Source organism: Cupressus sempervirens, chromosome 9, assembly GCF_028749045.1.
Source record: "Cupressus sempervirens isolate cs-2001-9-10 chromosome 9, ASM2874904v1, whole genome shotgun sequence".
Lineage (NCBI taxonomy): Eukaryota > Viridiplantae > Streptophyta > Pinopsida > Cupressales > Cupressaceae > Cupressus > Cupressus sempervirens.
In genome coordinates this window covers 675,142,485-675,158,191 of record NC_143126.1, presented here as the reverse complement: position 1 = coordinate 675,158,191, position 15,707 = coordinate 675,142,485, and the positions used below count along the sequence as shown (strand labels likewise).

The window sequence follows — 15,707 nt, the reverse complement described above, 5'->3', positions numbered from 1 at the left end:
AATGTATCCATCTACAATTGCCAAATGTGAATACCAAAAGAACCTGGAATAAGTAGCTGAGATGACATGCTTTTTGGCTTTGCGTATTTCGGATTTGCTTTTTCGGACTGCTTTTTCGGATCTACTTTTTCGGACTGCTTTTTCGGCTCTGCTTTTTCGGACTGCTTTTTCGGTTCCGCTGCGAAAATTGAAACCTTTCTCCTTGCCAACTGATGTCAAAATTAGATGCACGGGCTGAACAAAAATCACTGAATATTATCTCCCAATTAATCACAAATGAATTGGCTGAATACCAATTCCTCCACTTCCAACTAGGGTTGATGTCTCACAATCAAAATTGGCACCTTAGAGTCTTCAAACCCTCAGGCAAGTATGCAAGCACTAAAGTTCTCAGCACAATAGATGAATATGCAACTCAAGATGTTTCAAATGCCCCCCCAAAGGCTCCTTATAAAGAATTCATAAGTAACTTCAAGAAACTTCTAGAATAATCTATTACTTTATTCTTTTAAGTGACTTTTTGATATTTTATTACTTTAGTCACTTTAATATTAAATTAATTAAATATAAGGTTACTTTTTAATATTTTATTTTTAATAACCTTATAAGTAATTAATCTAATATATTTTTTTCCCCTTTTATTTCTTCCTTTTTTAGCCATCGGGGAAAATTAAAGGCTAAAAAAAACAAGTAGCTGGTGCTTGTCAAAAAGGGGACATTACATAAAATTGACCAATAAATGCAAGGTCCCTAAGGTAATATTGTCTAAAAATGTGATAAGATTCATTATTTATGTTGGGGTTCAGGAAAATCGAATGGCCAATTTTTGTAACATATTTCAGGTGATTGATCTACTAATTACAGAAAGAGTTTTACTAGGCTAAGCAATTACATGAGGTGGAGTTCCATAATCTAAATTTAGTAGAAACTATTGGATGCTCAATACAATTGCCACAAAATTGTCACTGGTACAGTTCTAAGATACAGAAACTAAGATTAGTGTTTTAGAGTTCAAGTAAAATGAATGGAAAGTTAAGTATACTTCACTTTTATGAGCTATATGCAATTTCCTTCTAGCAGTGTAATTATATTCTTTTGACAATTTACCAATGCACATTATGTTTCAAGTGGAAGAGAAATATATCTAACAGTGTACATCTACATGATATGGTTGAAAGGAATTTAGGTCACATTGTCGATTGTCGCTTTTCCGTTCAGTAAATTGACAAACAAGTCATTCATTTTATAGTCGAGGAACAGCATTGGATTATGCACCATACTCAGATAGTTTTTTCCATGAAAATTTGCATTTGGTTTCATTATTACTTGTCTTTATATTTGAGCCAAATTCTGAAGAGCATTGAATTCACGAGGAAAGAATTGTTTACTTTTTAGCTCTTTTCTGTTGGCATGGATATAATAATCTGCAATATAAGCCATCTCACATTTTCTATAAGAAGAGTTTGATTTCTTTGCTTGTTCCTAAATATTGAGGATAATCTTTGTACTTGCATAGATGATGCTATTGCATATTGTAATGTATGTCTTATGTTTTAAATGTGTGCATGTTACCTTTATTTGGTTCTCTCATAAACATTGTGTGGTAATTGTACTAAAAAATGATAGGTTGATATTTGGGAGGAAAGAAAAGTCTTTGGCTCTCGTGGCCAGATCCTTAAGGAGGAGCTGATAAACAGAAGTTCTTTTATTCCCTCAGATAACAATACAAGCAGCGGAAAAAGTTTACATTCCAGTAAATTAGTAAGTAGAGTGAACTGTTCTCATACATTTTGATTTTTTGAAGCAGACACTTGTTTGAGTCTTTTGATGACTGCTATAAACATGTTTTATCAGCTTGTACGATACAAAAGAAAATGTTGCAGTGCAGTTGTGAACACTGTTGGCAAAGAAAGGTTTATATAGCTCTTATTATGGATCAATTCCAGAGTCTTATATCTTGCTCTTTTTGACATGAAATCAGAAGCTGCCTGCTGGAAGTGCATTGGAAAAGATAGTGTCAGCCTATCAGGCTGTTCAGGATGGGCATCTGGAGGAGGATGCTGTTTTGAGTAAATGTAAAGCTGCTGCCAGCTGTGTTGAGAAGTTGGAAAAAGACCTTCAAGATAGCTTAAAACTTGGTAAGGGAGAGGTTGTGTAGATAAGATGGTTGCTTGCTTACGATGTTTCTAATGGCAACTTTAGATGTGTAATAGGCTTAGATTTGCCGCATTTGTCTCTCTGCAGTTTTTGGTCACATTGGCTGTGCACAAGAAACAATTCACCTGTAGAATGTGATCTTTTGAAATATATAATTGTATGATTTGTATCCTTAGTGCTTGCAATGTTGGTTGTTTAAACTTAATTTGGACTTATGTTAGCTCAATAGGTTGGTGATATCCTTTTTGTAAAGCTCTGAATGCAGGCATCATTCTTGTCGTTAGCTTTTATATCTTTGATTATATAATTTGATTGGACAGAGAGGGGTTATGAAAAATGTTACTGATCATCAATAATTTTACATGCTCTTGCCTACCATCTCTTGCTGTTTTGGCCCCTTTTTTATATCTAGCTTTGTGAAAAGGGCATATGTATGCTTATATTGTACTTGATCCTTAGATTTGTTAGATGATATTCCTGTTTTGTGACATGTGAACATGATTATCTGATGGAGCTGGGGATGGATTTGTTGGATTTTGAGACATTAACTTATAGGCACAGACTAAGATCTTAGTCATCCTACAATTGGATCACTGGTTCATCAGTTGCGGAACAACCAACAAGGTTGAACTTAAGTCCTCACGAAGAGCTGAACACTTTTGAATAATTATTTCTATTCTGAAGGAAGTTTCTTTTTTGTGTGATTTGATTATGACATGATAAGAATATGCAAGATCTGGTTAAAATGATAAGAATTTAATAACCTTCAGCATAAACAGTAAGAAATAGGACTGGAAATCAACATATAGCAGAGATCTGAAAACAAGTTACAATGTAAACCCTGTAGCTGCAATCTGGAGCATAATATGTCCGATATGAGAGTTGAATGCCTTAATCTGAGGGTGTTTTCATCAGAAAAAGGGTCCATATTTTGATCAGAAGTCTGTGTTCATCTCTCTCCGAAAATCAGTCAAAAAGTTTCAAACACTAGACTACGGTGATTTGATCCAGGATTTTTGTTGTTCAAAGCCTGGGACTGCCTGCCTTACTCTTCTCTGTACTTTTCTAGACAAAGAAAAATAGAGCCCTGTTTAAGTCATCTCTGGAGTCGGTGTTCCCACCTCGACTACAGCAATGATTGGTGAAAATGGATCTTGTCCTTAGAAAGTATAGAGGCTGGAACCCTTAATTGAAATGCTTAAAATGGTAATTAGTACTTTTGATATGAAACACTTGCCTTGAAGTTTGACATAAAGCTTGATGTTGGTTGATTGACGTCAATGTATGTCCTCATTATGGAGGAATGCATAAAACTTGATCATGATTGCAGAAAGTTGATTTTTTTTGTAATGTCCACTAATTGGGTTTAGTCTCAGTTATTACCAGATTAACAGAGATTTGATGGTTATGCCCCACACTAAGGGATATCAGACATGTGAACTTAAAAGAACTATTAATTAATTAAATGAGATTAAGTTATCTGCATTTTTGTTAACACTCATATCCAACCTTATTATTATTCCAGCTCAAAGACGGAAAGAGTAGTTGTTATCCAAGTTGCCCAGATACCAACTGCAATGGGCTCTCTAAAAGTTCACAGATCCAATATTTTTAGTCTTTCTTGGGACTATGCTCGCAAGGCCTGGGAGTTGCCGATCCTTATCCTATCTTAGGATAGAAAGCCATTGTTTGGACTTATACAAGCCCCTCCTTGGAAACAGTATAACCTTCCCTGCTTAAGCCAAATTATAAATGTGCCTTGAGTATATAATATAACTAATATAATTCTTATTAATAGATACATTTATGATATAAAGTAGACCCTCTAAGGTTCCTCATCATTACTAGTATTCAGATATATCCTTCTGTTAATCAGTATTAATCTCATAGATGTGTTACAACATAGTTTGCTGTCACACAATGCTTACCTGCATTGCAAATGTTTTATTTCTTTATCATCTCTTTGTTATGAAGAATAACAAATGTATTTCATCATTTCCAAATCGTTAGTCTGAAGATGTCAGACCATCTTCCTTTTATATTTCTTTCTTACTGCTATATCTGATTAATACATTTTGTGCCTGCAATGTCTTCAATTATCAGTTATAGCAAGAGTATTTCTGTATCTGATCTAGTCTTGAAGGATGTGCAATATGATGGCTGTGTTTGATTACGATCTAAAATATGTCATTCAAGAGGCAATGTGTTCAAAATAAAAGATGCAGTACTGGATATGTGAGAAGATATGTTCAATGATGCTGAATGGGGTGGGAGAGTTCTATTTTTATATCTCCAAAATCGAGTGGATGGCATCTTTTGATAAATGATAAGGCACTCCTCCATAACTATTTGATGAGCTGCAAGTGCTACATCTGTATCAGTAGAGGAACCCAAACCACTACTAGTAGAGGGGATTGTGAACTCATAATCCTCCTCATCATCCACATCAATCAAAGTGGATCTAGCAAGATCCCGAATTGTCATATCTAAATCAGGAGTCTCGGGTGCTACATCCCAAAGCTTTTCGGGCCCTTCTTGTACATTGGATCCTTCCGTGACAACAAGTGCAAATTGTTGTGCAGAAGAGCTGACAACCTAAAGAGAAATTAAAAATTATCAATACAACAATCAAGATAAATAATAAATTCAAGGAATTGAGAGTGTTAACCATCAGCATAAGAAATCAACTTTAGGTGATAAATTTTACAAACTTAATTGGTATAGGACCTTTATGGCAAGAAGTTGGAGGTACTTGAAGGCTTGCTCATAAAGGTACCACCATTTGATGGCATCCATCCCGCTTTGGTCTGCTATGGCAATAGGGTGGAAATTCTCACGTGAGATGAAGGCAGCAAATTCACTCCTCACAATTGGCCCAATCTCTGGATCTTGGAATATTTTAGCTAGTGCCTTCTTATACCCATTTGCAACCTCCACATCTCTGAATGGTGGCACTCTACTTGAAAGGCGAAGTACATTTGCACTATAGTACTTGGGGATAACAAAAGACAATCGAACACTATCAAATGAAAAATATCAATAGCACAAACATTGGATAAAATAAGCACATGCATTTGATAAGCAGTACAATACCTCAGGGATAGAGCATATGCAAGGAGGTGCAAATGTGTGTTCATCTTGTTCCATCGATGATGAGCAATTGTTTCCACCTTCTTGTAAAGGGTGTCCCTAGGATCATTCTCCCTCCTCTATATTTATAACTAGTGATTATGTCAATTTAAACTTTAGAATCTAGATATCTCTCAAATAAACAATAGCTGTAAAACAGCAGAACTTACCATTTTAATTTTTTCCAACATAGAGTCCATGGAATCATAAATATCCCCAAGCCATGGCTCATCACTATTTGCAAAGCGAAGCATTGCCATTATCGAATCGTTGACTCTCAACACATAAGTCACAAGACCCCACCAATCCTCATCTAGTATCATTCTTCTCACATTTAAGGCCCTTGCTATATTGAAATTCTTCCAAACGCCCCATTGGGGGCTAATGACCATATGTTTCAATGCTCCCTTTACCATCACAAGTCGTCTCAAGACGATTGTGTGAGAGGCAAAGCGGGTTTCAACAACCTAAGAACATGTTAAACTCAAGTTAGTAATACATTTAAAAATTAAAACATGTTAATGTAAACAACAAAAAAAATTATGGAATCCATTAATATATAATTGAATATTAAATATACAAATTTACCTTCAATAATTCCAAGTCCGAGAAATTCCTAAAAATTGCTTGTGACATGTGGTGATTTGTCACAAATATTTGAATCTCTTCAGCTTCCTCATAGATCTTTTTCACCAAATCTATTTCAGTGCCAATTACTTTCATCATCAAATTGAGAGAGTGGATGGTGCATGGTGTCGAAAAGATATGATCATATCTAGACTCTACAATTATCCCTGCAGCCCTGCAAACTTTTGCACTGTCTGTGACCACTTGGACAACATTATTAGGAGCCACTGACTCTATGACATCAATGAGAATGCATGAAATAAATTCTGAATTTTTCACTTGCCCTTCATAATCAACTGCCTTCAAGAACATTGCCCCCTTAGGGCATACATCAATAACATTTATCAATGGACGGTTTTTACAATCTTTCCACCCATCTGAAATAATAGACACCCGATTGAACCCAAGAGTCTTTTATTGGTTGAAGTTCAGCCTCTACAAATTTTCCTCTCATCATATAATATGGTAGTGTGCAACTTCTCATAACCAGGTGGTTTGTAACCGCGAGGTGCTTCATTTATTACTTCCACCATCTCCCTAAAATAAGGTGATCTCACAAAATTAAATGAAACACCATTTGCAATTAAACAACGTCCAATTTTGTGATCAACAATGTCTCTCTTTTCATTTTGGAATGCCCTATCTAGTGGGCCTCTCTTGCAGGTGAATGGAGATGGGTCTTCATCTTCTTCATTTGTAGTTGGCATAGGCTTAAGGATGTGTTCTTATTCTTGTTTGATTGGATGGTGGTGTTGGTGTATTTATTCTTTTGGAAGCACCACGTTTTGCTTTTGCAACTGCTCTATCAACATCTTCTTGTTCTTTTGCTAATGTTGCTATATGTGCAGCTGGTAATCCCTTCTTATCACTACCCTGACACATGTTAATTCCTTTCCCCACAGGGCCCAAAAATTGTAGTTTCACTCGGGAATAGGAGCTTCTATGTTGTACATTGCAATAATTACATTTCCATATGTATGCCCCACCCCCAGGACATTTGTGACTCTTGTTGTGTGTCTCCATAAAAGAGGTCCCTTATCGATTTTGAAGCTTGGTGATCCAGCCCCACACACTGAGCCTTGACTACTCATTGTTCTATTCTTGCAATCTAGAAAACAAATGAAAGAAAACCATGCTTCATAGTTACAAAAACTTGAAAATTTGGAAAACTAGAAATAAATCATGAATTTATGAAAGAACTCAAGAATATGGTTGAAATGCACACCTTAAACACTTCTTGCAAGTTATTTGGAGCTCCACAACCGATCCCCTTTGAATCCAAGCACTTTACTTCAAACTAGCAACTACAAGAGAGCAAAATAGAGTGCAAATGTGAGTGTAAATGAACTCGCATAATGACTTAGAGGGTTGTTTTTAGGGTTTGGACCGAAAAAAAGCAAAATTTGATTGGGCCCACTTTAAATTTTTTTTTATGCCTCCTTTGACGCTGATTAGGCCACAGATCCTGCTCGGATCCTCATGGATCCACGATGGACCCGACTCCGGACCCAGGGTCTGATATGCAAATTTGGTAACTAAGACAAAATGATTGTGCCCAACTGCATAGTGATTTCCGACTTGAACATGGTAAGTACCATGCATTGTGCCTAGTATTGGTCAAAACCCGAAATCGTAGGAAACTGAAATTGTGGAAGCTGAAATTATGGGAGTTCAAGTGATATGCAATTTCTATCATGCTAATTACAAGTCAGATTTGATCAAAGGAATGGACTTCACAGTACCAAATTGAAATTGTGTGAGATATTGCAAACATTTGAAATCAGACTTGAAGCAACGAAGGAATCTGGGCAAATTCAAGGTGTTACACTTAGAAATTCAAGGAAGAAAAACTGAATTGAAGAGAGTGAACTAGAAATTTGTGCTAAAAGTTGAAATCTGAAATTGTAGAAAGCATCCTAAGGGGCTCAAACATTCCTTATCTGGTTTCAAACTCAGAATTTTATTACTAACAGCAAGGTAAAGATGGTTTCTTGTGGCAATCCATGGATAGTAGAAGGTTGTGGAGGCTTTTTGACAAAGATTTTGAATGAAAAATGGGGTTAAATCAGATCTTAAAGATACTACTTTTGCATTTTAAATTTGTGATCATTTAATATCTTTATTGAAAGATATGACTCCTTTAAACATTAATCTATGTGATTTGAGATGTGAAATGCAAATATTTGACAAAATGATGCTGGTTTGAACAGTGGGATAAGGTTGAGAAAGAGTTGTCGGCGATGTTGATGTAGAGCAAGGGTAGGCATCAATGATTTGATCAAAGGAATGGACTTCACAATACCAAATTGAAATTGTGTGAGATATTGCCAATGTTTGAAATCAGACTTGAAGCAATGAAGGAATCTGGGCGAATTCAAGGCATTACACTTAAAAATTTCAAGGAAGAAAAACTGAATTGAAGGGACTGAATTATAAATTTGGGCTAAAAGCTGAAATCTGAAAGTGTAGAAAGCATCCTAAGGGGCTCAAACATTCCCAGATCTGGTTTCAAACTCAGATTTTTATTACTAACAGCAAGGTAATAATGGTTTCTTGTGGCAATCCATGGATAGTAGAAGGTTGTGGAGGCATTTTGACAAAGATTTTGAATGAAGAATGGGGTGAAATCATATTTTAAAGATATCAGTTTTGTATTTTGAATTCGTGATCATTGAATATCTTTATTGAAAGATTTGACTCCTTAAACATTAATCTATGTGATGTGAGATGTGAAATTCAAATATTTGACAAAAGGATGCTGGTTTGAACAGTGGGATAAGGTTGAGAAAGACAATATTTGAGTTTGAAGTTTTTCGGGATGTTGAACTTGATATAGAGCAGGGGCAGGCATCAATGATTTGCAATTACATTTTAAGATTATGGGTTCTTATTCCTTCAAATCTTAGATTTTGTTCAATGCCCTTAAGCTCCACAATGCTAAAACCTTTCAATTTTGTTAACCAACACTCAAGAATCTTACCAGACCTTTGAGACACCCTTGAATCTGTCCATGCAACTTGGACAAAATCTACATGGCTTCGAAGAACTGAGATCTAATCAACTTCTATGGTTTACTTACTAAGATCACCCAAATTCTTGTAGGTTTCCAAAATGGATAAAATGTTGGTAACCTGCAAACCAAACCTCATATCCAAAATCTAAAACCTGCTTAGGATTACCCTTTTTGGCCTTATTTAACATAACGCAAAATTAGGGCAGGTTGTTATTTTGTATGGACGAGTCCTGCTTTTGACAGTCCTCTTTCCAATCAGGCCAAAATTTGTGGAGAAAGTATGATTTTTTCGGGCGTAGCTTTCACTATAGGCTTCTTACTGGAAAATTAAAACCACTTTCAGTTATCCATTTGGCCATTTTATAACATACTTTGGAATCGGTTAGGGTTGTTTTGGAACACAAGACTAAAATTTGGACTGTTTCTCCCTCAAATTAGGCCTAATACGGTTTCAGAACTGGCGGTAGTAAAATGAGCATATCTTCCTTGAAACATAATGAAATTGGAAGCAGCAAAAGACAATAGAAAGAAGGCTCAAATCTTGTAACAACTATACCATATTCAGTTCTTGAGAAGGCCATACATATCCATAATATACAAAAATGAAGAGACAAGGATGTCTTTGATTAAATTTGTTAAGTAACATGGATCGGTTCTACAAATGTAATTATATTGCCATTGTTATAGATATTCCAAATGCAGATTTGGATTTCATATATGTATGAGAGGAAGAGACATGTCTCCAAGGGTTAAATAAAATTAGTTAGTAATTTAGTATATTAATAATATAAATAACCATATATATATATATATATATATATATATATATATATATATATATATATATATATATATATATATATATATATATATATATATATATATATATATATATATATATATATATATATATATATATATATTTATCTAATGATGATTTACCATCAATAATGAAACTCATGATCATATCAATCTGACTGTAACTACAAACTTAACACTCCCTCTTAGTTAGGAAGGATTGATATAGAACATATTATGTTCTGAGTATATGAAGAGATGTCATCTCAGTATGATATTCCTAGAATGGTATATTTAAGGATATCAACATAAATCTATCAACACACCCATATATAATAACATATATTACATATGGAATTGCCTTCAATTCACAATGAGGCTAAATCTTTCAACACTTTTTTTTTAGCAAAGAGGGAATTGAAACAAATTCTCTAACTTTAATATAAGTTTAAACATCATCTTAAGTGTGGTCTATAATAAATTTATGTCATGATGTCTGACAAAATCCGGCCCAAAGAAGCATGACAATTTAATTTCATGGTGTAAGACAAAATCTGGCCCGAAGATCCATGATGAGTTGGTTATCAAGGTGTCCAGCAAAATCCGGCCTGAAGAACCATGATAACACTTGCTCCAACACATTTTGGTGTTAGGAGATAGGTCTACTATTGATAAGATCATCACCTTTCAGTAGTTACCTTTTGTTCGTTATCATAACTTCCGACACTCTAGGACAACAACTTAATGTAGTCTGTTATGATAACAGGTCTAGCTATTGATAAGATTGTCACCTTTCAATAGGTCCCCTCTAAATATATACATCAATGAAAAATCGTCACCTTTCATGACATAATCACAACAACATCATCTAGTAACTCACATGATATCCACCATGAACCAAGTCAGAGGGTGGACCCAACGTAGTTGCTTCTAGAGGGTGGAACAAGGGTTTTCACCTCAGACTTCTCTCTCATAGAGGAGAGTGCATTATAAAGAATTTTTCTTAGATCTTCTCCTCATAGAGAAGATATCATTCACAAAGGATTGCATCTCAAAATTTCTCCCTCTAAACATTGATTCTAGAAGTCAGGTCCTCTAGTTACGTCCTCAGAAACTCTCTTCACCCAAGGATGCCTGTCAAACTCACTTTGAATCCTATATCAATTTTCTAAACTTCGATGATTGTAGAGTCCACAAGTCTAAACAAGGAGGCTATATATCATTCTCATGAGAATGATATATAGGGAATTGTTTGTTCGATGAGAATGATATATGGGGAATTGTTTGTTTGACGACGCCCTCCTTGTTTAGACTCGTGGACTCTACCATCATCAAAATTTAGAAATATACTCAGATACAAACTTCATCAAGGCATAACCTTATCTTCGGATCAAACACAAGATGCATATTTGTTTTTGATTGTGTAATAATAAGTTCACATAAACATAACCATTGTACTGCCCGCCAAAAATTGTAGTGATGGAGGCTTCTTTGATCTCCCAATTTAGAACTATGAGTGCTCTGCAATAAATACGACAGTGAAGTGATCATTTGTCTACTTGTCGAGTCTAATGCAGAGGGCATCTTGATTGAGACTTGATATGGTTATGTTCTATCTGACTTCCATGGTGTACCCTCGATATGGATTTTGTAATACCTGTTCAAGAGGAAGGGTCCATGGTTGTTGGCTATGGGTTTGTACTTGAGAGATATTTGATTTCAAATAAATGCATTTACCAAATGTTCATGTTTTCTTTCCAATACTCAAAGCTTCTATTATATTTGGTGTTATAGTTTATTCCTGATTGTCAAATACAAAACTCGCATATATTCATGCTCACAATCAGTTTATTCTCGATTATCAATTACAAAACTTGCATACCCACATGCTCACAATCTCTTTCTTATATACTCTTCATTTTATTTACATCTACAGTTAGGCTCTGATCCCATGTTAAGTAACATGGATTGGTTCTGCAAATGTAATTATATTGCCATTGTTATAGATATGTTTTAAATGTAGATTTGGATCTCATATATGTATGAGAGGAGGAGACATGTCTCTCTTCAAGGTTTAAACATCATTAGTTAGTATATTAATAATATAAATAACCTTATGTATAATATATGCATTATATATATATATATATGAAACGAATGATCATATCAATCTAACTATAACTACAAACTTAGCAAAATTCACTTCAAAATCTAACATCCCCACTTTGGATTGGACTTGTCCAAAGCTATAAGCATGTACTAGCTATTTACAACTAATTTTCCAACTACTGCCATTCTAAGTTCATCATTTACTCTTGGTTATTCTTCACATCCCTTTTTTGCATTTTCACACAATGATAACATTTTCTAACTTCGGCAATGTGATCATACAAGCCATCTGTCAACCTAGCTAAGAGAGAATCTAGGAGAAATTGTTGTCACAATGTTATTAAAGTATTGCTAATTTATTGTTTGTCTTTGTGGTGGATTACTTCTGTTGCTTCGGAGTATTTCATGGTTTCTACATTTCCTCACTTAAAGTAGGATTTTATTTCATGTTGATTTGAAGTAGAAATAGTTGATAGAAAATATTGTTGAATGATAATTAGTGATAAAGCTATTGTCGATACATTTTGGTACTCTATGATTGTGAGTAACAATACAAGGTTAGTATGGGCCGAAGATGTAATGCCCCCGATTTTAATAAAATACTTTAAATATTTAATGGTCCCAAAATTTAAATAATATTATTTGGACGTTAAATTATTTAATAAAGGGGCCCAATTTTTATTATCAATAGGTGTTTGCTATGTCGACATACTTTGTAAACCCTCAAGAGTTTTGTCTGAAGGGGTATTTATGTGTGGCATGTAGGAAGTTTTTATTATGAGATTTGGATTTTTTTCTTTGTACTGCGAATACCCATTGGAGTTCTGCTTTTCTCGCCATTTCGGAAGTGAAAGACCTTCCCAATTTGCCTGTCCAGTTTTGGTGAGATTCAACCATCACCCTATTTCATTTGTATGATTGTGTTTCAAATTTGACAAGTTGGGAACACCATCCTTGTCTGAAATATATATATATATACACACAAACACACACATATATATATACACATATTTGTGGTTATTTTCTATGGCAACATTTTGGTATTTGTTGGTGCAATTTTCCTTTGATGTTATTAACTCATTTCCGGAGGACTAGCTACTAAAACACAAATTCATTTGCATCTTTGAATTTGAAGAGAGGCACTGTACTACTATTGGATAGCTACTATACGACTTATCCCCTCATAGTATGCCATTAGACTTGATGTAGTGTCCCCTTTTTCTGAGACATTATAATTTTGTGTTGCTGGCTCACTTCGCCTAGGTTTCATGGGCGAAAACGTTCTTTACGGGGTTCAGTTTGAGGTTTGGCCTAGACATTAACAGTTTCAGACCCATCAGAGCAGTTTTGGCAAGTTGTCCGGATGCTTACTATTTTTAGTAAGTAAACAGAGCACAGTATATTCAGTACCTTAGTGTTGGTTTGGAAACGTCTCGCTGAGAGCTTTCCAACGAGTGATTGCACATGATTATCTGAGTTCATTTGGTCAGCTATCTTAATGCCAGATGATTATATGGTTTACTGACTAAGTGACTATCAAAGTTCATTTAACTTGTCACTTTATTTAAAAAGGTACTATGTTCACTTAAGTGACTAAAGGACAAAAAGGTGCTTTATCCCACATTGCTTAAAAGAGCATGCATCACATTGTCAAAAGTGATAAAGGTACAATAGGCTCCACATGGGAGGTTATAAAGATTATAATATTTAAAACAAATATTAATCTAGGAGCTGGAAATAGTTATTGGTTATCTCTTCGAGGACGCAAACCCTTGAAGAAGCTTTTGGAGGTCGGACCCAAACCTAGCCTTCTTACAGGTTTATCTACATTTGCAAATCTGACTGTTTTTACTGTTTATAAGATTGGATCATTTGGATAGTTGCATGTTATTGTATTGCTGACCCGAAAGAAAACTGTCGGGATAGAACCGATACTGGCAAAGAGAAAGAAGAATGAAAAGGCTTGAATGGGGTTTTGATTTATGGGTGGTTGGCTTTAAAGAAATTGGGAAAAAGAGGAAGAAGGGGACGCTCCTTTCCAGAATAAAGTGGGCCCCTCTTGATCCGACGGTCAAGATTTGACAGACTTTAGATGGACTTGTTGTGGGCCGTCAGATTTAATTCTGCACCTTTATATCCTGGGTTTTTGGTAAAATATCTGGAAAGGGATATTTCAGTGGTATCAGAGCCTAGCATTCTGCTAGCTTGTGAGGTATTTGGATCAAGTTAGAAGTGTTTTGAAGAGATTTTCTGAATATTATTTGTTACGGAGTTTTATCAACATATGAGGGTTTTCTTTAGATTCAAGTTGTAGAGGTACATCATACAATTTTTTCTAGTTGCAGTATTTTATAGAAAATTTGTAGAGTTGTGATAAAAAGGAGCTTTCTTCTACGATATTGTTTACCAAAAAATAAGCCTGGTATTTTGTAGACACAAAAAGTCATTTATCTAGCCTCTCATTGGAGTGAGATCAGTTCTGGTTTCACCATTGACTAATAATTTGAAGAAGTTAATCTTGAAGTTCGAAGTGTTCCTAGTGGGAGTAGCAAGTCGAGCATTATTCTGGACGTTGATTCTTGGAGGCAGCTTTACAGGGCCGAACTCCCAAAGTAAACTGTAAGTGACATTGTTTGGCATCATGTTGGTTGGTATTGAGACCAGTGTCTGAGGGTCACGTCGTTATATTCCTCACATAAACTGCAAGGTGAGTTGAAGGTACTTGCAGAGTTTTGGGTAGAAGGTAGGATCATAAACGATGCCTCTTTCCTTTGAGTTACGATTGCATATTGCATTGCTGGGGCGACAGTGTAGATTTTCGGGTGCAAAGAGTGAAAGCTGGGCATGCCGTATAGAGTAGAACATAACGCAGACGTATTATGGAGAGTCGAGGTCATTCTCATGTCCTGCGGTTGGCTGGAAGAAGGCAGAGTTAATACGAGTTTTGGGACAGACGTTTTAGCAGAAAGAAGTTGCAGCAGTAACATGATCCTCACTAAACAGAACAGAATACTCACAGATTGAACCATAACATCTGCTCTCACCATCATTCTGCCACATAATCTTGCAGAATCGAAGATGCCAGGAGTGATATCTTTTACGGATTATTGAATGGCAAAATGTTGGAGTTGCGGGTTGCATTAGAACTCACGAAATCAGTCTTCACCAGTAGCAGATGCCCAACTTTCATGTCCAACAGGGATATGTGACTGTTGGTCTCTTCCAGCGACATAACAGACTCTGCCATCTTGTCTACACCCGTCCATCAGGTTGGTTCATGCCAACGACTGGGTCCAGGTTCCATTTCTCTATTCTTAGATTAAGATATTGTAATAACATTTTGGCAGAAATATTATCCGTTCCATCTCCTCACAGTGTCATATTTTAGTGGTAACTTTCTATTCAATGTTAATCTGATAAATTAATCCCATCAATGCTATTGTGTTGGAGTTCTGTGTTATTATATTTATATCAAATTTTGAGTCAGGGCTAGTAAAGTTAAATCTGCAATGGCTTAATAGTATAAACATCAAAGAACATACATCAAGTGTTTGACGAAATTCCACCAGCAAACATTTGAGTTTTCTGCTTAGATTAGACAGAGAATATTACAGTGGAGTAGACTCAGTTATCACCCCTGTGTCTCAGATATTTTGGTTGGAACTTTTGAGTACAAACTTGCAAATTCATAATACCATGTATTTCCTTATGAGAGCATAGCAGTAACAGTAACCGATTGTTTGAGAAATAATTTGCATGGTAATTGTTCGTCAAAATTACCAGTATACAGAAGCAGTCAGTGCTTAAAGAAAATAGATGAGCGTGGGCACTGGAAGGACAATCATAGTAGACTCATACTTTATATTGCTACTCA

General features: G+C 35.4%; 1 protein-coding gene across 16 annotated transcripts in view; it reads left to right on the top strand.

The window, feature by feature from the left end:
• The window catches only part of LOC149540536 (uncharacterized), a 205,459-nt gene that overhangs the window by 93,898 nt on the left and 95,854 nt on the right, over positions 1 to 15,707 (top strand). For 9 of the 16 annotated variants that reach the window (XM_089801618.1, XM_089801627.1, XM_089801617.1 and 6 more), the window contains 2 exons: positions 1,627 to 1,761; positions 1,982 to 2,138. In XM_089801618.1, the coding sequence (XP_089657744.1) occupies positions 1,627 to 1,761; positions 1,982 to 2,138 (292 nt within the window). The remainder of the gene's footprint in view (positions 1 to 1,626; positions 1,762 to 1,981; positions 2,139 to 15,707) is intronic. The other 7 variants (XM_089801624.1, XM_089801623.1, XM_089801622.1 and 4 more) reach the window with 1 other exon arrangement.